The following is a 25206-nucleotide window of genomic DNA, read 5'->3' on the forward strand; positions in this document are numbered from 1 at the left end:
ATTGATTTTTTTAAAAAAAATTATTTTTACTATAATTTTTTGCCAAGATTTACATAATCATAAGACCTTAAAATAGGTTCATATGATACAAATATAATATTGATGTGTGGATTAAAAAAAAATGTATAAAAGATAATGGAATTAGTTTTGAACTTATCTCAAATATTTTTTTGCTAACAATAAAGCTTTGAAGGAGATGGTTTAGATTTGGTTGTTGAGCAAAAAAAAAGGCGAAAAGAATGACATGAAGATTTCAACAACACAGATCTCGGAACTAAATTCCATGACATGGATTTCAAGCGTACAAGGTGGCACCTCTTTAATTATTATTACTTTTTTTTTTTCTAAGTATAAAATAAATTAGATTTTAGACCATGATATCTAAAGGGCCCTAAGATTGAACAGAAGAAGATATTTTGCCAGGAAATTAAAATTTTCCATTGTTTTGAATTAATATTTTAGATTAAATCAATGGATTTAAACACTATTAACATTTTTTGAACTGGAATTGGAGTTCAACTAGAAACGTAAACCACCAAATCATAGAGTGGGCCCTAAGAGATTTTTTTTTTTTTTTTCAGAATAAAAAGCACACACGTGAGATATCCATATCAAAATAAGCCGTACGTGTCTCAGGAAATCCCCATATGGAAACGCTCGTCTGGAACCTGATATGTAAGATACACATGGCTAGTGCTTGAAACTCACTTTTTTTTCTGAGCGATTCTCTGTCCCAATTTTCTCAAGCCCATCGAATCACATTTTCTCACCTTCCAAACACACTCACTCTATCTATACAAACCCTAGCACTTGCTCTGTCGCTTTTGCGATGACGCATTCCTCTGCCGCCTTCGCGAACCAGATTCGGTTCTTGCTTCAGAGCTTGAACGAAGAAAACGCTGACCATGTTTTCGAGGAGCTCCGTGAGGTACGATTTTTTAATCATACATTGCTTGTAAATCATAATTAGTTGTTTCACAACCCTAGAATTTTGTTTTTTTTTTTGGTGTTTTATTATTTATTAATTTTGTTGATGGATCGAGGTTTCTGGATTTTGGTTGTCCATTTGGTCAGATTCGACTCGATTGATAGAATTGTAGGTGGTTTGCCGTCTTGAAATTGTTATGTTTGTGCTGGTAGAATTGGGGAGTGTAGATTAGTATAGTGCTTGAATTTGATTAAATCACAATAAAATTGGCGATGTAACAGTGGTTCCTGTGGGCCAGCGAACAATAGAGAAATGAAGGAGTTAGTCAGGGTTGAAATGAAGCCTCTAGGAGTTATTGAAGTTATCATCTGGCCAGATGATAATCTATGTGGGCATTAAGGATGCCAGAGTGTCATGCGGTAGAGAGGTAGAGTCTCTAAGCAGTTGCCTCTGGGAGCTGGGATTGAATTCTACCTTCGCAACCATTACTGTTCTTATGGGGTTATCAGGAAGAGCTGCCTTTGGGTTATGCATCCATTAAGGCCCTTTACATCTGAAAAGGAAAATGTTATCAAACTGGATATTTAAATGTTCTCCCTTTCCAATGCCCTTGTTTGCTGCGAGTTTTTTCAACTTAATTTCTGGATTTGAAGCATATAAACTAGATAAATCAATCCTATTGTTTTGGGTGGTGTGACCTGCTCATGCTTGGGACTCAATAAAGTATTTATTAATAATAGTTGATATATTAATATATCTAGTCACATCTATATGAACATAAATTTTGGAATTTATGATTTAATGCACGAGGGGAAACAAAATTTCCTTGATCAATCTCAAATAGACGGACTATGACTTTATTAAGTTTTCACCATGTTGTTTCATCAGATTGCTTGGTGATGTTCTTATCTCTTTTTGGCAGTTTGTTGATTATGGAATTGAAGGTAGTGTGTTACTACTTGAAACCTGCTTAGATTATCTGAGTAGGGCAGAGTTGAAGAATACACAGGTGGAAGCAATTTTTGCTTCATTATTCAAGTACATCTTTGATAGACCGAATTTCTGCACGATATTTTGCCAGTCACTAAGAAGTACAGCAATCAGTGAAAGATTTCTTGAAAATCTCTCTAATACCCTACACTTTTCAGCTTGTGAAAAAATTGGCATTGGTCTGGCTCTTTTGGATTCTGAACATCTTGAATTCAGAACGTGTGGTAAGTTGCAGCTTTTCAATGAGTGCAGGTTGCTATATCAACACCTTTTTTACTTTATTAGTTTCCTTGCATTACTAGCTTCTTTTATGTTCGCTGCTTATGCCAATCTCGAAACTAAATTTTGTTTGCTTTCCAGGGAGGAATTTCTGCATGGCTCAGATTGAGGAATTGTGTGCCAATCCTGTTCCCATGAAATCTGTTGAGCAAATTCAGAATATCATTATGTACCTCCATCAGGCTGAGGGCCTTTACCCGCTTTTAGATTCCTTTATACAGATGTTATCCTTAGTTCATTTGGAAAGGGGTGCCTCCTTTGTTTTAGCTCCATTGCTTTCAGATGAATTGCGCAAGGCAAACTTATTGGGGTACTAATTATGTTATCAAAAATAGAAAAAAAAAACCTTTTTCTTCTCAAAATAGCTTTGCAATTGATTACGAGCCTTTTTTGTTCAGTTATTTATTTTGTTTGACTACTTGTCTAATTTGCTGCAGAGATTTGGATTTGTTCTGTGAAAGCAGGGAAAATGATTTTGATGCTATTCTAGCAGAAATGGAGAAGGAAAGAAACGTGGACAACATTATGATGGAACTGGGTTATGGATGCACTGTTAATGCTTTGCAGTGCAAAGAGATTTTATGCCTTTTCTTACCACTGACTGAAGCCACCATTTCTAGATTACTCGGCACAGTTGCACGCACCCAAGCTGGTCTCGGGGACAATCAGAACACATTTGTTGAATCCCTCTCGGCCCTTGGTAGCAACAGTTTGTCCGAGCTGCCCTTATTGAGCTCCTGGAATATTGAAATCCTCATAGATTCAGTGAAGCAACTTGTTAGTTCTATTTTACAATCATCTTGTTGTAATTTTGCAAGGAAAAGTGAATTGTTTGTTCCTAAGTATTTATTTTGAATACAGGCTCCAGGGACCAACTGGATAGGTGTTATTGAAAAGCTAGATCACGAAGGATTCTATGTGCCAAATTATGATGCATTCTCTTTTTTGATGGCTGCTTATAGACATGCATGTCCGGTATGTTTTATAACATGAATGTGAAAAGTTACAAAGCTTGCTAAGTACATTTTATTGAGATTGGAAAGTGAACTTAGGAGTTTCTTCCATGTTAGTCTGAAGCTGTTAAACTGAGTTATGCAGGATCAATTTCCACTGCATGCTATTTGTGGATCTGTTTGGAAGAATGTTCAAGGCCAGCTATCTTTTCTTAAATATGCTGTATCAGCACCACCAGAAATATTTACGTTTGCACATTCTGCAAGACAACTGGTATGATACTTTTTGTGTTCAGTTCTTCATTATGGATTGTCTGGTTGATGGTGTGACTAGCCAATTATTCTTGCAGGCATATGTTGATGCTGTGTATGGCCATAAATTCCAACTTGGGCATGCAAATCATGCATGGTTATGTCTTGACCTTTTGAGTGTGTTGTGTCAACTGGCTGAAAGAGGTCATGGTAGTTCTGTCCAATCAATGCTTGAGTATCCTCTAAAACACTATCCTGAAATCCTGCTTCTTGGACTTGCGCATATTAATGTAATGTTCTTTTTGTTATGTGCATTTTTGTTATATGGTTTCCTATTATTTCTCCATGTAATACCTGTTGATTGATAAAAAAAATTTTGCATTGGTTTCTGCAGACTGCATATAATGTCCTCCAATATGAAGTGTCTTCCATTGCTTTCCCCTTGATAGTTGGGAATTCCATGGGAAATGGTATGATTCTTCACCTCTGGCATGTTAATCCTGATCTTGTACTGCGGGGATTTGTAGATGTTCACATCATTGATCCAAACAACATGACTAGAATTTTGGATATCTGCAAGGAGCTAAAGGTAAAAATTGGAGTGGACTTGGTATTTGTCCTTATCACACTATCTTTTTCCCCTCCTAAGTGCTTGTATGTTTCTTTACTTTTGTTAGTGTTTATTAAAGGTTATGATTTGATTGGACATGTTGATCTAGATAGTGGGTTAGTGGAATAGAATTGTCTAGGTGACCCAAATTGGGATTATTATGGAACATAATTTGTGCAAGTGATCCGAATAAGCAGGATAATGCACTCTTCAGCTGAGTTTAATTGTATCATATGAGTGCATCTTGTTTGTTTGGTACATCACCTAGCTTATTTGTTTTCCTGCTCTCACCATTCTTCTGCCATCCGCTTTTAGGTAGCGCCTTTTTGAGGTATTTTTATCTTGAACTCTTTATGTTCCTAGGGAGGTGTATTGCATATTGCTTTAAGTGATGTCTTTCTCCAATAGATACTGTTTAGCTAATTGAGAACTTCCGTCTCATCCTAAGAAAGAGGATGGTTTGGGACTAGGCTATGTAATCTTGAGTTAAGGCTTGCATTTATAAATGGTTGTGAAGGTTTCCTTGAGAGATAAATTCTCTGTTGCAGCTTGTGATTAAAATTATGGCTTGTAGGATAATGGTTGGGGCAACAACTTTGATGCAAAGGGATGTTAATGGGGGCAGATTTGGGGTGGGGCCTCCTATCATGTCCCTGGCTGATTATTTAAGATGTTTTCATCATCATCTTCCCAAACTCAAATTAGGGCAGTGAGGTACAGGAATTTCCATACTCACATTGGGCCTTCGCCCCATTAATCTTTTTAATGGTTAAAAGTTTTTTTTTTTCTCCAAACTTTTAAATAAATAAATTAAGTTATCCATAGATTTGTATTTTTTTTTTTATCAGAGACAAACATATGTATTAATTAAGAATAAATAAAACATGAGAAGGATGAGAAATCCTCCTCATGAAATATAGACCTAATAAAAAAGAACTAAGTAAACCTCCTCAATACAAGGGACTAAACAAAATGAACAAAAAGTCTATACAAGTGTAACAACTCTTGGCCCTATAAACCCTACCCTAAGGTGTGCAAATCAAAAAGCAACTAAGCTGAATTACACTCAAAGGATAGAGTTTAAAAATGTTTGTACAGTAAGCCCAAAAAGAAACAAAGAAATGAAATACATCCCACATCATCTCTAGCGTCTTCCAAGTGTCCTAAAAAATCCTAGCGTTCTTCTTTCTCCAAACAATCCATAACGAAAACAAACACACGAGCCTCCAAAGAGTCTTGCCTCTGATATAGTTTCCAAGACACTTGAAAAAAATCACCATCATATCAAGAATACTGTCTAGCTGAACCCACGCCATCCTCGTTGTGAGAAAATTCTATGCCACAATCCCAAAGTAATTGAATAATGTAAGAAGAGATGATCAACCGTCTAATTACTTCTCTTATAAAGGATGCACCAATCATGGCTAAGGGCTAAGTGTCCTCAATAATAGATTTGTATCTTTTATTTATTTTTATGGGAAGTAAACTTACATTTTCATTTTATACTTGCTCAAAAGGGGAAAAGATGAAAAAAATTAAATTAGACTAAATTTTATTTTATTTTATTAATAATTGGGGTGGGGAAAGGTTGGTCAATGTAGTCCCCAATTCCACACTAAGTTTAAAAACAAAATCCTAAACTTGCTTTATTTAAACCTCAACAAAACTTATTCTATAGAAGAACATTGTGGGTGGATCCTTGAAAATACCTACCTTGTTGTCATCCTAATCAATGCCATGTGTTGAGGTGCTATACTGATTTGCATCCAAATTCATTTGTTTTATTTATTTATTTATTTAATTATTATTATTTATTTTATAGGTAAATATAGAAATGTATAGATTAAAAATAGAAAAAGATACACCGGAGTACACAAGACGTATACAAAGAGCACAAAAAGGAAGGCCTCGAAAAAGTACACAAAAAACCCTTAAGAAACTCAAGGAGACCCAACTTACTCTACAAAATCAAACAAAGACATTGAACCTTCTCTTATATATAAGCTAACCTAAGCAGAAAGGTTACAAAGGAACACAAGTTTTAACTCTTGATCGTTTGTTCCTTATCCTCAAAAGCTCTTTGATTATGTTCCTTCCAGATTGTCCAAAATATGCGAAGGGGGGAGGCTTTCCACACCTTTTTCCTTTTCTTCCCTACAAAGGACACATACCAACTTAAAAGGATATCTTTGATCGAGGAAGAGATCACACAATCTACACTAAAAAGGGAGAACAAAAGGTGCCAAAGAATCCTTACTTTGGAGCAGTGAAGAAGAATATGATCAATGGACTCTTCCTCCTATTTGCTCAAAAAGTATCTATTCATTACTGATCACCCTCTCTTCTAAAGATTGTCTAAGGTCAAAACTTTTCCTCAACTTGCTTCTCATGCCAAAAAAACTCACCTTAGATTGGACCCATGGGTTCCAAATAATGTTCTTTTGCAAAAGGACCGCCTTTTCCACCTTTAAGGTTGTATAGAAAGATTTGATTGAAAACAATCCTTTTTTTTTTTTTTTTTTTGCTTCTTTCCATATCATCTTGTCATTAACTTCCCTTATAATCCTCTTTGTTTGCAACAATGGAAAATTTTTTTCAACAACTTCCATTTCCCAATCATTAACATGCTTTGTGAATAGCGGAGACCAAAGTCCCTCCTCCAAAGTCTTTCAACAAATCCGCCACCCAAGCTTTCTTTGACGAGGCTAAAGCATACAAAGAGGGAAAGGAGTTACACAAGGGCTCCTTTGCACACCATTTATCCGTCCAAAACTTAATCTTTTTGCCATCACCCATTTCAAACGAGGTTTTTCTAAAGAATAGATCCCATCCCTTCCTTATAGCTTTCCAAACACAAACCCCACAACTACCTCTCACTTCACAAGGGTGCTAACCTGCTCCTTCCTTCCCATTCTACCCCTCTATAATTTGCTTCCATAAAACTTCCCCTTTAGGTTTATTCACAACACCACTTTCCAAAGAGGGCTTGATTTAGCAAAGAGACTCTTCTACTACCCAATCCCTTATTTCTTTTATCCTTACAAATAGTAGACCAACTAACCAAGTGAAGCTTCTTTTCCAAATTCCTACATCTCTAAAGAAAGTCCTTTGAATTTTTTCTAATCTCAATCTTACCTTTCTAGGGATTACAAAAAAGGACATGAAGTAGATTGGCAAGCTTGACAAAATACTTCTAATCAAAGTAAGTACTCCCTGCCCTTGAGATGTATTGTCTTTTCTACTTCGAAAGTCTTCTACAAAACTTCTTCTCCACTTTGTTCCAAACTGTTTTAGACTTGCAAGAGGCTCCTAGAGGCAATCCTAAGTAAAAAGAAAGAATTTTCCCCACCTGGTAGTAGCCCAATTCTATTGCCAAAACCTCTACATCTATAACCCCCCCAATTGGGATCAATTAGTTTTTTTCAAGATTAATTTTAAGCCCTAATAAATCCTCAAATCACATGAGCAACCGACTTAGATGAACCAATTGATCTTATGAATCTTAAAAAAAGACCACAGTATTATTTGGAAACAAAAGATGAGAGACTTCCATCCCCTCTCTCCCCTTCCCTCCTCCTTCCACCCCCCCACCCTACTCGAAAACCTAACAAGGAGCCCCCCTCCCTTGTCCTCTCCAACAACCAACTCAACACCTCCATGGCCAGGACAAACAAAAAAAGGGAAAAATGGTCCCCTTGTCTCAACCGTCTTGAACTCTAAAAGAAACTTGAAGGAGTTCCATTTACTAGCATTGAAAACTTTGTTGTGGAAATACACCAATGTATCCATGTAATCCATTTTTGGCCAAAAGCCTTTTTTTTCTATAATTGCTAATAAGAAAGCTCAATTGACATGGTCATAAGCTTTTCTAACATCTAACTTATTAATGACACCATTAGTACCATTCTTCTACAAAGAATTGATTACTTCATTTGCTATAAGGTTCATATCTAAAATTTGTCTCTCTTCTACAAAAATAGGATTGAATTAGGCTATAATACTCCTCAATAGAAGAGAAAAAGAAAACGATCAGAAAAAAAAAAGTGAAACAAGGCAAAAACAATATTGCAATACGAAAAATAAAAAAACATGAGTGGAGCTAATATGAATGGGCAACGACGAGTATGGCTGGAAAAAAAAACACCTAATGACATTTTTTTTTTTTTTTTTTAACAGATGAAAAACAGAGGAGAATAGAAAAAAAAATAGTAAGGAATCGAATTTGATACCATGTGTGCAACCATGGAGAAACTAGAATAAACGATTTTATTGAGGAAGACTTTTTCTGATACTTTACAATATCAGTAGATACAAAATATATAAGAAAAAATATATCCAACTAGAACTCCTAGAAATCCTAGAAAAAAAAATATTACTTTTTTTTTTTTTCTTATCCAAAAAAAAAAAAAAAAGAACTCCTAGAAATCGGTTGTAATATACATGAAAATACATTAAAGAATAATATTTATTTTCTTAATTCTGATCCTATCCTTCATTGCCCAAAAATTTTATGTTTAAATTAGGAAGAAAATTTGACGTTAATTGTCGGAAGTCAAAGAATAATATGAGCTATTTTTCTACATCATTTATGATTGGAAATGAATGTAGTGCTGAGTTCTTAGAGGAACTTTGATAGGGAGACTAGTCTATCAAAGAGTCTTTCTCTTGTCCTTCTAGGCACCTTTAGATTCAAAGAATCACTAATTGTTGACCTTCTTGTTTGTTTAAGTGACTCCTTTTCATTTTATCAAAACCTTTTCAGAAATTTAAAATGATTGTGGAACTTTGGCTTGCTTTCCTTGTCAAACCTTAATTGATGCCTATTTATTTAATTGTGTGGCGGTGCTCATTAGGTCATTATTTTTCTTAAAAATCATTTTTTCATTGTTTCTCCTAACATATGAGTCTGTTATCCCTTTTCCTATTGGGAAACCATCTAGAGTTGAGCAAGTTGCATCTTGTGAAATGGAAGACAATTTTCATGAATAAAAAGTGTGGAAGGTTGGGAATAAAAATTGGGATTTTGTAAATTGCACCTTTCTTTGTAAATGGTGTGTTATGTATGTTGAAAGAGAGAGAGAAAAAACCTTAATTCTCATTCATATATTAAATTCTTACAATAGAGTAATATATATGCAAGGCTAGATTGAACTAACTACCATATATGTGACCTATATTAAGAAAGGAAAGAAAGATTGTACACTATAAATACATTATATTCAACACTCCCCCTCAAGCTGGAGCATTTATGTCATATGCACCAAGCTTGTTACAAATGTATTTAATTCTAGCGCCTTTGAGAGATTTAGTGAAGATGTCTGCTAGTTGATCATTTGAATTAACAAAACTTGTAGCAACACACCCTGATGCGATCTTCTCTCAAATGAAGTGACAGTCAACTTCAATATGCTTGGTCATTTCATGAAAGACTGGATTGGATGCAATATGTAATGCAACCTGATTGTCACAGACTAGCTTTATCTGTTCATCTTTTCCAAATCTCAATTCCTGAAAGAGTTGCCTCAACCATATGAGTTCACATGTTGCCAAAGCCATAGCTCGATACTCAGCTTCAGCGCTTGATCTGGCTACTACATCTTGTTTCTTACTCTTCTAGGATATTAAGTTACCTCCAATAAAAACACAGTACCCTGAGGTGGAATGCCTATCTGAGGGTGAACCAGCCCAGTCTGCATCTGTGTAACCAACAATTTGGGTATAGTCCCTGTCTTCATACAACATACTTTGGCCTGGTGTTCCTTTAATATATCGAAGAATGCGGATCACATCATCCCAATGGTTGTCACATGGTGACTGTAGAAATTGACTAACCACACTCACAGGAAAAAAGAGATGTTTGGCCGAGTGATGGTGAGGTAGTTCAGTTTGCCTACAAGTCGTCGATATCTCCCAGGATCTCTTAGAAGCTCCCCCTGTCTTGGTACAAGTTTGACATTTGGATCCATAGGAGTTTCAACAGGTTTACATCATAACATATCTGTTTCTTCCAAGATGTCTAAGGCATACTTCCTTTGTGACATAACCACACCTGAACTAGATTGAGCTATTTCAAGTCCCAGAAAGTACTTGAGTTTGCCCAAGTCTTTGGTTTGAAAGTGGTTGAAAAAGTGGTGCTTTAGTCTTTGGATACCCTCCTAATCGCTGCCTGTAATGACAATGTCATCCACATAAACCACCAAATAGATGCACTGATTCAAAGAGTTATGATGATAGAAAACTGAATGATCCGCTTCACTCTGAAGCATTCCAAATTCTTGAACAACTGAACTAAAACGCCCAAATCATGCCCGAGGAGATTGTTTCAAGCTATATAGAGAGCGGTGTAACTTGCACACTAAACCAGGTGGTTGCTCCATATACACTTCCTCGAGAAGTTCACCATGAAGGAAAACATTCTTAATATCCAACTGATAAAGAGGCCAATGACACATAGCTGCCATGGGGAGAAATAAGCGAACAAAAGCAATCTTGGTAACAGGAGAGAAGGTGTCACCATAGTCACAACCATAAATCTGAGTATAACCTATAGCAACCAAGCGGGCCTTAAGGCGATCAACCGGACCATCAGGACCAACTTTAACAGCATAGACCCAACGACATCCAATTGTAGATTTACCAGGAGGTAAATAAACAAGATCTCATGTGCCATTGGAGTGCAGAACAGCCATTTCATCAACCATTGCCTGTCACCACCCAGGATGAGAAAGTGCCGCACTAGTGCTCTTAGGAAGAGAAACAGAGGATAAAGTAGAGACAAAGACAGAATAGGATGAAGATAATCGATGGTAGTTCAAAAAATTATAAATAGGATGAGGATTACGAGTAGATCGATTATCTTTCCGAAGAGCAATAGACAAATGGTCGGTAGATGACAGGGCCGGGGTAGGAGAAATTGGTGGGACAGGAAGTGAGTCATCAGGTACCTCAGCTGAAGAGAGAGGAGGAGCAACAACACAATGTCGACGATGATAAACCTGAAGAGGATGAGAGAACGCATCTGAAGGGGGGGATATATAGGGAAGTGGCAATACTTCAAAAATGGAAAGAGATTAAGAAGATGAGAAGAATGGAGATGCCTCAAAGAAGTTGACATCAGAGGAGATAAAATAACGATGAGTGTCAGGGGAATAACAACGATAACCCTTTTGAAGTCGAGAGTATCCCAAGAAGATGCATTTCGTAGCCTTGGCGGAGAGCTTGTCCTGTCCAGGTGTGAGAGTATGAACAAAACAAGTATAGCCAAAGACACGAGGAGGAAGGAAATAAAGAGGTTGGGTAGGAAAAAGGAGGGAATGAGGGATTTGGTCATATAATATAGATGAGGGCATACGATTAATCAAGTAACAGACTGTAAGAACAACATCCCCCCAAAAATGAAAAGGAACATGACTATGGAGAAGGAGGGTACGAGCTGTCTCAACAAGATGTCGATTTTTACGTTCAGCAACCCCATTTTGTTGTGGAGTATGAGCACAAGATGACTGATGGAGGATCCCATGTTGGGACATAAAAGAAGTAAAGGGTGTAGAAAAATATTCCCAAGCATTGTCATTGCGTAACGCTCGAATAGAAACATTGAATTGTGTTTGGATTTCAACATAAAATTTATGGAAAATAGAGAATAACTCAGCTCGATTTTTCATTAAAAATAATCAAGTACATCTTGAATAGTCATCAATGAAAGTGACAAAATATTGAAATCCTAAAGTAGACGTGGTTCGGCATGGACCCCAAACATCAGTGTGGACAAGTTCAAAAGGAGACTTTGCCCGATTATTCAAACGCTTTGGGAACGAGACACGAGTATGTTTCCCAAGCTGACACGACTCACACGCAAGCGACAACAAAGTGGAAAAACGAGGGACCATCTTCTGGAACTTGGAGAGACTAGGATGACCCAGACGACTGTGAATGAGAAGAGGAGCATCGGTGGAAATGCAAGCTGCAGGAGATGAAGGTGATGTGAGGTGATAGATGCCTTGAGACTCACGCCCTATGCCAATCGTCTTCCCCGTACTCCGGTCCTGCAAGATGATAGATTTATAAAAAAAAAGTGATAGAACAGTCAAGAGTGCGAGTTATTTTGCTGATGGAAATAAGATTAAAAGGACATTCAGAGTCATAAAGGACAGAATGGAGAGGTAGGGAAGAGAGAGGATGAGCCAAACCAATACCTTTAGCCATAGTTTGGGAACCATTAGCTAAAGTAACAGTAGGTAAGGCAGAGGTAGTAGTAATAAAGGAGAAAAAGTGTTTATTACCAGAGATATGGTCAGATGCTCCAGAATCTAGAATCCATGGGCCAAGAGAAGGAGATTGTGTAAAGCAGACAAAGATATTACCGGTCTGGGCAACAGAAGCTGATGTGGCTGCCTGATATCGGAGATAGGCATCATAATCACTACCAATCATTTTTTCCGATGTGATAGTGGGAGATCCAGAGATGACGGATGTAAAAATAGGATTTTTAGTCGCCATATCCACTTCACCTGAGATTGAATCATGTTTGGATCGAAGAGAGCCCTAAAGGGAGGTCGGATCACAGCTGTGGAAGAAGAACTTGGTATGTCGGGACCCAAACAAAGGAGAAAAGGACTGGAGATGAAGAAGAGGCCAACCTAAGGCACACACAGGTCTCGGCCAAGGAAGGGAGTTGCTTTCAGAGGCTGAAAGAAGACTTGCGGAGGCTGAAATGCCAAAAAAATGGAGAAGCAGGGTTTGGAGAGGACTGACGGAGGCTTAGAAGTGTAAGATGGTGTCGGATGAGCCTGCTGGTAGAAGCTCGGCACCAGAAAGTGGGCCACGCGCTGGCGTGTGGGATTTAGGCTGCCGGAGAAAAACGGCGCGTGGATCGATTTTTGGCTCCGGTGCTTTGAAAAAAGTTGCATATCTCTTCTTTGCGCTCCTGATGATGTGGTCGGTGTCGGAAAATATCGTCTGGAAAAAAAGTCGTCGGAAAAGTCTCTGGAAAATATCACCGGAAAAATGTTGACGGTGATGAGGGTTTTCTGACCACGATATGGCTGACTAGAAAGCTTTGAGAGATGGAAAAGGTGACCGGAATGAAACACGGTCACTCGACGGATTCCCGGAATTAATTACACGGGTAAACCAGAAAGAATAAAGTTTTCTCCCTTGACTCTGATACCATGTTGAAAGAGAGAGAGAGAAAACCTTAATTCTCATTCATATATTAACTTCTTACAATAGAGAAATATATATACAAGGCTAGGTTGAACTAACTACCATATATGTGACCTATATTAAGAAAGGAAAGAAAGATTGTACACTATAAATACATTATATTCAACAATGTAGTCGAGCAATTAAAGGCAAGTTTGGAGAAAGAGATGTGGGATGGTGCACTAGAGGTGGGGGACTTTTGGGATGGGGTTGTGGAATGGCATCATAAGAAGTTGGAAAGAGTTTAGTCTTGGAGTCTTTATTTAGGTTAGAAATGGATTGAGAACCAAATTTTGGATGGACAGGTGGTTAGGTGAATGCCTTTCAAAAGAGGCTTTTTGTTAGCTCTTTAGAATCACTTTCACCAAAGATGCTAAATTTGGGAGGTTGGAGAGGAAGATGATTTTTGGGTGTTCTAGCTTTTGGAAGCATTGTTAGGATTGGGAGCTGGGAGGTCTGCCAGTTCATGACTTGCATGAATGAGGCTCAGATTTTATGGAGAGGAAGAGGATAACCTTTTGTAGAAGGAGAGACTGGGGGAAGGTTCCATGTAAAGTCTTATTATAGTTTCCTTTGCACAGTGTCCTCAAATCTGTTCCTTGCCAAAGAGGTCTGGGGTGCTTGTGCTCCCTTGAGAGCATATATATATATATATATATATATTTTTTTTTTCTTATGAGGAGAAAGATTTTGTTTCCCTTTGTCTGTTTTGATGCATCTAGAAAGAACGTAAGAGTAGGACCTTCTAGGGGCAGGAGCTAAGATAAAAAATTGAAATAAGTTTTCAACAAGTCTCTTATGGAGTGGTATAGGGCATTGCTGGAGCTAGCAAACTGTCATTATTGAATTTTATTGATAGCTGAAGTTGGGATTTGTTTATGTTTTGAGCAGACTATTTCTTTCCATAATTGGTTTTCATCTCCTTTGTGGTGCCTCTTAAATAACCCCCTTGTGCATAGGGTGAGCCCTTTTTGTTTGGTATTTTTTTAAATCTCATTTATTTGCCAATTAAAAATAAAAAGAGCATTGTTATCTTTTTCATGCTAATCTGGAGGACTAAAATTCTCTTGAAATCAAGACGTATAAGAGGTTCAATACTGAGGAGAGACACCAAATTAGAATACTTGATAACTCCTTTTGCTTTAATGAGTTATAAGAGAAAGCAAATGACATTTTTTAAAGAAAAGCCATGTGCAAATTGTATGAAGCAACTCAAGTTGCTATTGTTGGACCAACTATGTAGAAGTGGGAAAGAGCCATCCTAATTATGCTCCTTAAAAAGGTCCATTTTGAGATTGTGTGTTGCATTTGTGAAAAGATAGAAAAGGGAGAATCCCTAATTTTTGTTATTAAAAACTGTTAATAATACACATTGGACTTGAGTATATATATACATGTTAGTGGGACCCACAATACAATAAGGAAAGAAAAGGAAAAGTAAATAACTGAAATAACTGTACACTATTTAACACTCCCCTTCAAGCTGGAGCATATATGTTATATGCACCAAGCTTGTTACAAATGTATTTAATTCTAGGACCTCTGAGAGATTTAGTAAAAATATCTGCTAGTTGATCATTTGAATTGACAAAACTAGTCGCCACACATCCTGATGCAATCTTCTCTCTAATGAAGTGACAGTCAACTTCAATGTGTTTGGTCCTTTCATGGAAGAATGGATTGGATGCAATATGCAAAGCGGCTTGGTTGTCACAGATGAGCTTCATCTGTTCATCTTTTCCAAATCTCAACTCTCGAAGAAGATGTTTCAGCCATATGAGTTCACATGTTGCCAGAGCCATAGCTCGATACTCGGCTTCAGCACTAGATCTGGCCACTACATCTTATTTCTTACTCTTCCAGGATATTAGGTTACCTCCAATAAAAACACAATACCTGGAAGTGAAACGTCTATTTGTGGGTGAGCCAGCCCAATCTGCATCTGTGTAACCAGCAGCCTGGGTATGACCTCTGTTCTCGTACAACACACCTTGGCCTGGTGTGCTTTTGATATATCGAAGAATGCGGATTACAACATCCCAATGGCTATGACATGGTGACTGTAGGAATTGACTAACAACACTTACAAGAAAAGAAATGTCTGGACGAGTAATGGTGAGGTAGTTCAATTTACCTACAAGTCGCCGATATCTCCTAGGATCTCCTAAAGGCTCCCCCTGTCCTGGTATAAGTTTGACATTTGGATCCATAGGAGTGTCTACCGGTTTACAGTCTAACATACCGGTTTCTTCCAAGATGTCTAAAGCATACTTCCTTTGGGAAAGAGCCACACCGGAACTGGATTGAGCTATCTCAATCCCTAAGAAATACTTGAGTTTCCCCATGTCTTTAGTCCAAAAGTGGGTGAAAAGGTGTTGCTTTAGTTTCTGAATACCATTATGATCACTGCCTGTAATGACGATGTCGTTCACATAAACTACTAGATAAATACACTGCCCCGAAGAGTTATAATGATAGAAAACGGAATGGTCTGCTGTACTGCGGAACATGCCAAACTCCTGAACAATAGAACTAAAATGGCTAAACCATGCTCGAGGAGATTGTTTCAAGCCATATAGAGAACGGCGTAACTTGCACACTAAACCAGACTCCCCCTAAGCAACAAAACCAGGTGGTTGCTCCATATAAACTTCCTCAGCAAGATCCCCATGAAGGAAAGCATTAGGAGATGGGAAAGGTGACCGGAATGAAACATGGTCACTGAAAGGTTTCCCAGAATTGATTCACGGATAAACCGGAAATAATTAGGTTTTTTTTCTCCCTAGGCTCTGATACCATGTGAAAAGAGAGAAAAGGGAGAATCCCTAATTTTTGTTATTAAAAACTGTTAATAATACACATTGGACTTGGGTATATATATATATATGTTAGTGGGACCCACAATACAATAAGGAAAGAAAAGGAAAAGTAAATAACTAAAATAACTGTACACTATCTAACAACATTGAATTGCTTTTATCATCCAAATGAAAAAAGATATTCAGGTTGGACCATACTGCTGATTATCCCTTCAAAATAGATAAAAATGTGCTAATATTTTGGAGTTTTCATTGCTTAGATTTTTTTTTTTTTTTAATAAATTAAACCTTTTGTATTTCAAATATTTTTGTAGCTCTTTTTGTTTAGTCAAACTGTTTTCATACTTGTATTCCTTTTTTGTGGTGCAGATTCTATCACAAGTATTGGAATTAATTCCTTCTCCTTTCAGTATCAGACTTGCTGCCCTTGCTTCTCGACACGAACTTGTGGACCTTGAGAAGTGGTTGCCTGATAATTTAACCACATACAAAGATATTTTCTTTGAGGTAAAAAAAAAGAAAAAGCAGGGAATGGTAGCCATGAGCTTCTACAAGCTTTGTTATTCATATTTTTTTTGATTTAAAGATATGATAAATAATAAATGGGTGACATACATAGTGTTGCTTTCCAGGAGTGCCTTAAGTTCTTAAGGGAGATTCAATTTGGTGCAGCACAAGTTTCTTCCAGTTCTTTCCATCATTCTGGTGCCATCATGGATCTTTATTCAGAGACAAGTTCTACCTTCTTGAAGGTTCTTCTCAAAAAGTTTGTTGTAGTGAACCATGTGTAATTTATTACCAGTTACATGTAACATTGTAGTCTGCCTTTTTATTTTGCAGGTCCTTCATGCTCATACTGGCTTGGTTACCTCTAGCCAGCTTTCTGAAGAAATGGAAAGGCTGCATGTAACAATTATGCGTGCTAATCCTAAATTTCAGAGCTGTGGGGCTACGGATTCATCAATCTCTGATCGATATGCAGAGGATATTGAGGCAGAATCAAACTCCTACTTCCTTCAAATGTATTCTTGCCAGCTGACTGTTGATGCAGTTGTTTTAAAGCTTTCTCAATTCAAGGAGTCTTCTGAGAAAAGGTGTGATGTTTTTTATGGATGTTGTGTCTGATACCATGTCTTATATAATTCTCTGCTTTTTCTAAAGTCATTTCAGTTTTTAGAGTTTACTCTCTTCTTGTTGTCGCCCTTTTTCCACTATGCTACTGGAATATAGCCCTAGGTGTTCTTGTCATGGTAAAGTCACAGTATATTGAATGTCCAATATCTAACAAACGAACTTACTAATCTCACTTTTTGATGGTCAGTATTTTTGATCTAATTTTTATTGTATGATAATCTGTACCTTCCCAGTGAAGTATACAAATGATTCTGATTCTTTACATTATGCTGACCTACTTCTATTACATTATGATGACAATTAGTTGCAATTCAATTATGTTGAAAATTTGATATGCATGCTATCTTCCCATTACCTGGATGGTTAAGTTGTGAACTAAAAAAAATTTGGTTGTTTCCATGTTTTATATATTTTCTTTAAATCAAGATCGACGTTGGTGTCTGTGCTTGGAGTTTTGGTTTGTAAACTTATCATTTTCCTAATAAAATAATATCAACTGGGAGTCTTTTACCAAAATTCCATGATGCCAATCAACATGGAGGTTTTTTTTTTATTTTGGTGTGTGTGTGTGTGTGTATGTGTTTCATCAGAATTCACTTTTTGAATGAGAACAGTGATCTAAATGACTGTTGTGCAAACTGACAGGGAACAATTAATTTATGAATGCATGATTGCAAATCTCTTTGAAGAATGCAAATTCTTCCCCAAGTATCCTGAGAGGCAGCTCAGAATTGCTGCAGTTCTTTTTGGTGAGTTTTCTTTAGAATTTATAACTCTATTTTGTGTTTATTGTACCCAAAAGAAGAGAAGAAATTTTCAGGTAGTGTTTCCATGATTTGGTTTATCTTAATTTTTTTTTTCAAAATTTTATATATAATTTTTAAATTTCAAGTGTTATTCTTGAAAGGCTTGGTTTGATATGTCACTTTGCGTATTCCATTGGTTGGAAGAATTGGTAACTTAGCCAAAAGCTAGAGGAAAAGTACTATTCAAGTGTTAAGAATCTTTTAAATGTTTCGTATACATTCCATGTATACCTATTGCATGCCTTTTATATGCCTATTGATTTATTTTTAATCACCTACAAAAAGGTTAAGTTATCATTTTCTTGAAACATTCTCATAATTCTCTAGGGCCTCATGCTGATAATGTTCATGGCTATTTAGGGATAGACACCATGGGGGTACCTTGAATCTCAAAATTGGTAAAAAAATTTCTTTAATGGCTTCTTTTAGTGATCAAAATGTTGTCTTCCAGAGTGATCTTCGCTCATTCTTTTGTAAAGAACAACTAGGTATGCTTTATCGACATGGAAAAACTCTTATTTATTTTTACTCGTCACAGTAACCAACTGCACATCGTTGGTGATTTGTGCCAAAATTTTTCATTATGAAGTAAGTTTTTTTAACTTTGTTATGATAAAAGTGCAACTCTGTGCAAGAAACCTGTCTGGAATATATGGTAGTTTTCTTGATAGTGGTTTTATGCTTTGTTACTCAATAATTTTCTGTAAAGGATTAATTCTTGCTGTAAATAGGTAGGAATTAGATGAACGTGTATCAGTGTGTTCTATAGAATGATGTAGTGGTTTATCCTTTTTTTGATAGGTAATCTTGTGTCTCCTTGTATTAAAATGCTTTAAAATTCTTGAATTTGATTAAAAATTACTTATGATGGCATATGACCTATTGTATGCAAACCTTATTGTGGAAGAATGTAATTAAGAAAGATTACAACGGTATATTTTTGTAATTAGGAGAGGATTAGGAAAATCCCGTAATCAAGAGGATTTGATAGAATTAGGTTAGGAAAGTTTCTATTTTTTGTGCTAGGAATATTTGTATAAATATGTGGGTATGTACAAATTGAAATCAAGGAAGAAATTTATTCTTTTACCTTCGAATTCTTCTTCAGATTCTACATGGTATTAGAGCCTTAGGCTTGTAAATCTGGGAAGAGGGAAGATTTTTCTGGCCTTCATTGCTGAGTTGGAGATCATAGTTGACCTTCATTGTCGACCTTAAGAGTTTGCCTCTTGTTTGCATTGTGCCATTGTTGTAGACAAAGCCTCAGAAATAACCGATTGTGAACTCATTGTGAAAGTAGCCGAAGACCTCATAAAAAACCCCGCTGTCACCCCCTTGGATCTTCCTCGCCATCAGCCTTCCCTTTACCTCAATCTTCCACCCTTGTGCCTTACAAACTCATTAGAGATCAAGCTATCGTCATTGCCTTTGCCAGCGATAATGATCCTTGCATGTCATGTCTTCGCCTCACACTAAATGTTTTTCTTGCTGTTGCTGCAAGCGAAGATTTCTTCGTCTTTTGTTCTCCCTGCTGGTGCAAACGTACATCACGAAGAGCAATTGACAACTACAGGTGTTGTTTGCACTGAAGATATCATCGGAAATCAAGAGTGCTGGACCTTCGACATACTTCCACGACTGTTGAGAGTGCTAGACCTCCAATGCCAATGCTGCAGCCACCGCTATCCCACATCGACATCAATGAGAGCTCTCACACTGTTATCTAAGCCCTTTAGTGAGTTATTTGACTTAAAAGAGCTCTTTTATAATTTAAAAAAAAAATAAAAAAATGTCAAAGGTATAAAAAACCATTGCTTAATCTGAAGAAATGACAACCAGTTACAATGGAGGGCAGCAAAAGGATATTGAATAAGCACACTTGTCTTCTGTTCAACTAGTTGAAGAAAGATCCTTGAAACCAGGAAGATTCAACTGAGAATTTTGTTGTTAAATCTTAAGAAACCTTCAAGTACCTACTCTTTGGCACTTTTAGGTAAGTTTCCTATTCCCATTGGATTAAAAGTCTCAGATGAGACCTTTGCCAATTCATGGGTTATAAATTCAGGTGCCATAGGTGACATGGCTCATTCATCATACCAATTTAACAACTATAACCCTTGTCCAAAAAGTAGGAAAATAGTCATTGCTGATGGTTCATGAACCACCGTTGCAAGTGTAGGAGATTTTTGGAGTAGTTCTACACTCACACTTAGAAATGTGCTTCATATTCCAAAGTTGTCTACTAATCTTGTCTCTATTAAAAAACTTACACAAGATTTGGGTTGCAATGTGATTTCTTATTCTACTCATTGTTGTATTTCAAGACCAGCATTTAGGAAGACGATTGGATGTGCTAAGGAATGGAACGGGTTATACCACCTTGAGACACCAAGCAAATCATCCGTATCTCTTATTTCTAAGCACCACCTTTTTAAAGAAAAAATTTGGCTTCATCATCGTAGGGGTGGACATTCGTCGTTTGGTGGCGAGGTCCAGTGCAGAAACAGAATTTCGTGCAATGGCCCAAGGAGTTTGTGTACCACTATGTTTGAATATTATTTTGGAAGATTTGAAAATTAAATGGGATGACCCAATGTGACTTTACTGCAATAATAAATCTGCAATCAATGTTGCAAATAATCTAGTGTAACATGATCGAACGAAGCACATAGAGATAGACATACTTTTTATGAAGGAGAAACTAGATAATGGGTTGATTTGTACTCCATATGTATCTATTGACCGCCAACTTGCAAATATACTTACCAAAGGTTTAAGCAGTACAACATTTCAAGTAAGTGTATCCAAGTTGGGAATAGGAAACATCTGTTTGCTAGCTTGAGAGGGAGTGTGGAAGAACGTAATTAGGAAAAATTATAGTTGTATATTTTTGTAATTAAGGAGAGGATTAAGACAATCCCGTAATCAAGGGTATTTAATAGAATTTGGTTAGAAAAATTTCTATTTTTTTTGCTAGGAATATTTGTATAAATATGTGGGTATTCATAGATTGAAATCAAGGAAGAAATTTGTTCTCTTAGCTTTTAATTCTTCTTCAAATTCTACACTTGTGACTTGTTTGTTATCAATTACTTCTTGTGAGCCTATGACTATATTTTCTCCATGCTGTCTTTCCACTTAAATGATCCAAGCAATTTAATAATGTTCCTGTGATAAAAGAATCTTTTTAAAATGCCTTTTAAAATTTTTTAATTGAGAATCATGCATATCTTGACCCAGACCAATGAGCTCATCCCCCCTAAATCGATTATTATGCCATGCTAGTATGGTTTTCAAGAATAAAGCTCTTGAAGCTAAATGACCTTTTAAATTTTCCCTGAAACCTCACTCTGTTTGGTACTCTTGTATGCCAAGTAGATTTGTTTGAGTAAAATTGTAGAGGGTTCAAGAAAAAGTTTGTGTGCCTAAACTTTAGACAAGGCTTTACTGATTTTTCATTAATGATTTGAGATTTTTGTGATTTATTGCATCTTGATGGTCTTCTGAAATTGTGGGAAGGGATTGATTTCTTAGGAATTGTTGTTTCCATAGTCTCTCATACATTTCATTGTTGTTTCAGCATGCTTTGGGTTCCTTTTGAAAATATCTTTCTTCAATTGTTGTTAGCATGCTTCAGCATTGTTGGTGTAGCTTACTTTATATTCTTATATCATGCTTTTTCTGGTGCATATTTCAGGTTCTGTGATCAGCCATCAACTTGTTACTCATCTTTCACTTGGGATCGCCCTGCGCTATGTGTTGGATGCAATGCGTAAACCTCCAGATGCAAAAGTTAGTATTATCTTTTTGTAAATGGTAATTTCTTTTGTTGACTTCTGTTAGTTGATATTATTGACTGCTCTGTATGGTTGTAGATGTTTGTATTTGGAACCAAAGCCTTGGAGCAGTTTGCGGATCGTTTAGTGGAATGGCCACAGTATTGCAATCATATCTTACAAATATCTCATCTACGTAATACTCATCCAGATCTTGTTGCTTTTGTTGAACAAACTCTTGCAAGGGTTTCATCAGGGCATTTGGAATCAGATGGAGGCAACAATAGTGATGATCAACATCATGGTTCTACACAACTTACCTCTGTGAATATGGAGGTAATAATTTAATTTTTTTTTCTTGACCTGTGCCGTCCATTTGAATCTGTGTTGCTAAATAAATAATTAAATGGATAGTTATATAGATTGAATGAAATTTGATCTCAGAATAATTTTATTTCCAGACATTAATCAAGTCAATTTCAGTGTGACTTAAAATTTTTTAATCTGTTTGTATTATGTTAGGTCCTTTTTTGAACTATTAAAGTGGTTGTGTCATATCTGCTAGGAATTTCTTACTTCCTTTGACATGTTAACATCTTTCAGACCTCTTGTCCTCCTTTGCACTGTTTTTTTTTTGATAGGAAACGACTAAGGAATTATCAAAAGGATGTACAAGAGAAGGATGAGAAATCCTCCCACCAAAGAAAAACAAAACTATAAGGAATCAAATATAAGAAAATACAAAGTATAAACAAGCAAACTCTCTACTTAGACCAACCCATTGGGATTACACACCGCTAACCAATCAAATTGTAACACGTTAAGGGGAATCCCCTTAAAAGCCTTAGAACAAAAAGCCCAAAGAGAAGCAAGGAAACGAATAGAATCCCAAAGGTTCTCTGAATTCCTTGCTTTATCCTAAAAAATCCTTGCATTTCTTTCCCGCCATACCACCCAAATTAAAGCGATGCACGCGGCTTGCCGTAAAATAATCCCTTTCTTAGAAGATCCAAAACCATTAAAATTAGTAGATAACATGTCAAAGATGCTCGTTGAGGGGAGCTAATCCGTCTTTGCTAACTGAAATAATCTGTGCCACAACCCCATCGTCAAAGAGCAATGGAGAAAAAGATGATCTACTGTTTCTTCATGCTTCATGCACAACTTACAAATGTCGGGACTAAGTGCTTTGTTGGGTCTTCTCAACTGTAGTAAGTCATTAGTATTTGCCTTCTTGTGTACCACTAACCAGGCAAAGGACTTGACTTTGAAGGGGACTTGAGAATTCCAGATGAACTTAGTAGGGAAAACTGGAGGCAAACCAAAAAATTGGGATAAGGCAAGAAAGAAGGATTTGACTGTAAAAAGTCCTGAAGGAGATAAAGACCAGGATCTCATATCTGGAACCGAATGTGATAAATGTATATGATCAAGAGACCACATGAGGTTTTCTAAATCTTCTATCTCAAAATCGGAAAGGTTTTGGCGAAAGTTAAAGTTCCAAGAGAATGGGCGAGTAGAGCCGAGAATTGAAGACATAGGAGTATTTTTATCCGTGACTACTCTAAGTAGTCTAAGTAGTATTTTTATGAATCACACTCCAATGGTTGGGATGCCAACACTATAGTTAGATGGTCACATCGTTGTCCTTGGAAGGCTATTGCACAAGTCTCCCAAGAGTTTTCTTTTTTTCCTTTTGGCGGGTTGCTCATTTTAGTTTCAACCATCAGATAGAATTGAAAATTTTCAGAGATGGTATGATTTAAAAAATGGTAAGGACCTTGAAGGTCTCTGTGGAGAGGAAGACCTTCTAGGTCAGGGTAGAGGGTGAGGTCGGAGGAAATTGGTGTTCGATAACAGAGCACAGTAAAGGCTCTGTTTTCGTCTTAGGCCTTGAGAAGGAGGAGGTTAGTTGGTTGATAGAACAACTGACAAAGGCCATTGAGATGAAGATTTGTATGGGATTCAACAGAAAATTTAGAGGAAAAACCAGAGTACATCTTCTGGAGGTTTGTTTCAATGTTCATGGCAGGTTTATAAGATTATCAGAGTTCGCCTCTAACAGGAAGTCAACCTTTTTGGTAATACCTGAGGGAGATAATGGCAGGGGATGGGAACTTTTAAAGTCTGCATTGAACTCAATGTTGGTGGTCCCCTCCTCGAGTTTTGTTGAAAAGGGAAGGCAGAGCAGGGAAGGAAGGATTTTGCACAAAAATGTGGGTCCCCTGCAACGGTCTTATGCGAAGGTTGTCAGAGACGAAGGTTTGAGGAAAGGCGCCCTCGTTCCAGTTGGGAGATGGGCGAGGGTTGTGGTGTGCGAATGTGAAGATGGTGCTGTTTATTGGACTGAGGCCGGCCGAGCCATGGCGAGAAGGCTAGGGCACAAAGGAGTGGTGACAATCGTCCCATTCGCCGGAGGAAAATGATTGTTTTTTGTAGAAACCTTAGAGGAAGCTTTATCACTACACGATTCAAGGTCCATCAGGATTAAGGGCGGAATTACAATCTTGTTGAGAAGATGGTCGCCAAAGGAAAATTCAGAAGTAGAGGGGAGATTCAAGGAAGGTTGGATAGAGTTAAGGGGTTTACCATTTCATTTATGGTCTGAGGTTCACTTGAAGAAAATTATGGAGCAGTGGGGGACGGTGACAGAGATCGATTGGCGAACATTGAAACTTTTTGATCTAAGCAAAGCAAGGGTGAAAGTGGTAATGAAAGAACGATCGGTTCTCCCGACTTTGATTGAGGTGGTAGATGGGGGTTGAGACTTCACAGTTTCAGTCGCAGTAGCCGTGAAGGAAGAAGGTTGGCAGGTTAGAGAGATGGGTGAGTCAACTCGGGAATCGGCTGAGACTCACATGGGGACAGTTGGCAGCAAGAGGGAAGAGGAAGGTAGATCAATGGCTGGTAAGGGGACCTCTGTTGGGGCAGTTGGCAGAACGTTGGGGTGGGCAAAAGGTTGAGAATGCTCCTGGGAGGACACGTGGAAAGAACAAGACGTTAGTGGGATACAGCTGGTCCCAACCTCCATTGCAATCGGATTAAAAAAGGCAGAGAGCTGGATCTGCTGGGCCAAAGCAGGCTGGAAGAGCCAAAGCCCAGTCAACCCTCCAGGATGGGTTTCAGGCCTCCAAAGTTATGTCAAGAGCCCATTCTTTTAGTAAGCCCAGCCTACGGACTGAAATTGACGTGGGCTGGAAGAGGGAAATCCATGGGAAAGGCCCGTTTCAGTTGTTGGGCCAAGAGAAGGGAGACCATCAAGACAGACAGTCGAAGGGCCCTTTTCACAGTGCTTACCTCTTTGCAAAGGGGAAGGCGAAGTCGGGCCACGAGGATCTTGAAAATCAACAGAGGGACTCCGCGATGAAGCGCGGTTCAAGGAAGCTGTGGAATGCTCTACTTCCATCAAGCTCTGTATGTCGACAAGGGGATCGAAGCCGAAGCGAGCCACTCAC

The 25206-nt window shown here is 37.5% G+C and overlaps 1 protein-coding gene across 1 annotated transcript in view; it reads left to right on the plus strand.

Moving 5' to 3' along the window:
* Positions 1-620: 620 nt before the first annotated feature.
* The window catches only part of LOC100261590 (uncharacterized), a 76356-nt gene continuing 51770 nt past the window's right edge, over positions 621-25206 (plus strand). The window contains exons 1-14 of the mRNA XM_010663024.3: positions 621-928; positions 1851-2142; positions 2279-2507; positions 2635-2974; positions 3059-3172; positions 3296-3424; positions 3501-3692; positions 3797-3991; positions 16405-16542; positions 16668-16787; positions 16876-17129; positions 17815-17918; positions 21673-21767; positions 21851-22087. Of these exons, the coding sequence (XP_010661326.1) occupies positions 830-928; positions 1851-2142; positions 2279-2507; positions 2635-2974; positions 3059-3172; positions 3296-3424; positions 3501-3692; positions 3797-3991; positions 16405-16542; positions 16668-16787; positions 16876-17129; positions 17815-17918; positions 21673-21767; positions 21851-22087 (2538 nt within the window). The 5' untranslated portion in view covers positions 621-829. The remainder of the gene's footprint in view (positions 929-1850; positions 2143-2278; positions 2508-2634; positions 2975-3058; positions 3173-3295; positions 3425-3500; positions 3693-3796; positions 3992-16404; positions 16543-16667; positions 16788-16875; positions 17130-17814; positions 17919-21672; positions 21768-21850; positions 22088-25206) is intronic.

Source organism: Vitis vinifera, chromosome 15 (assembly GCF_030704535.1).
Source record: "Vitis vinifera cultivar Pinot Noir 40024 chromosome 15, ASM3070453v1".
Classification (NCBI taxonomy): domain Eukaryota; kingdom Viridiplantae; phylum Streptophyta; class Magnoliopsida; order Vitales; family Vitaceae; genus Vitis; species Vitis vinifera.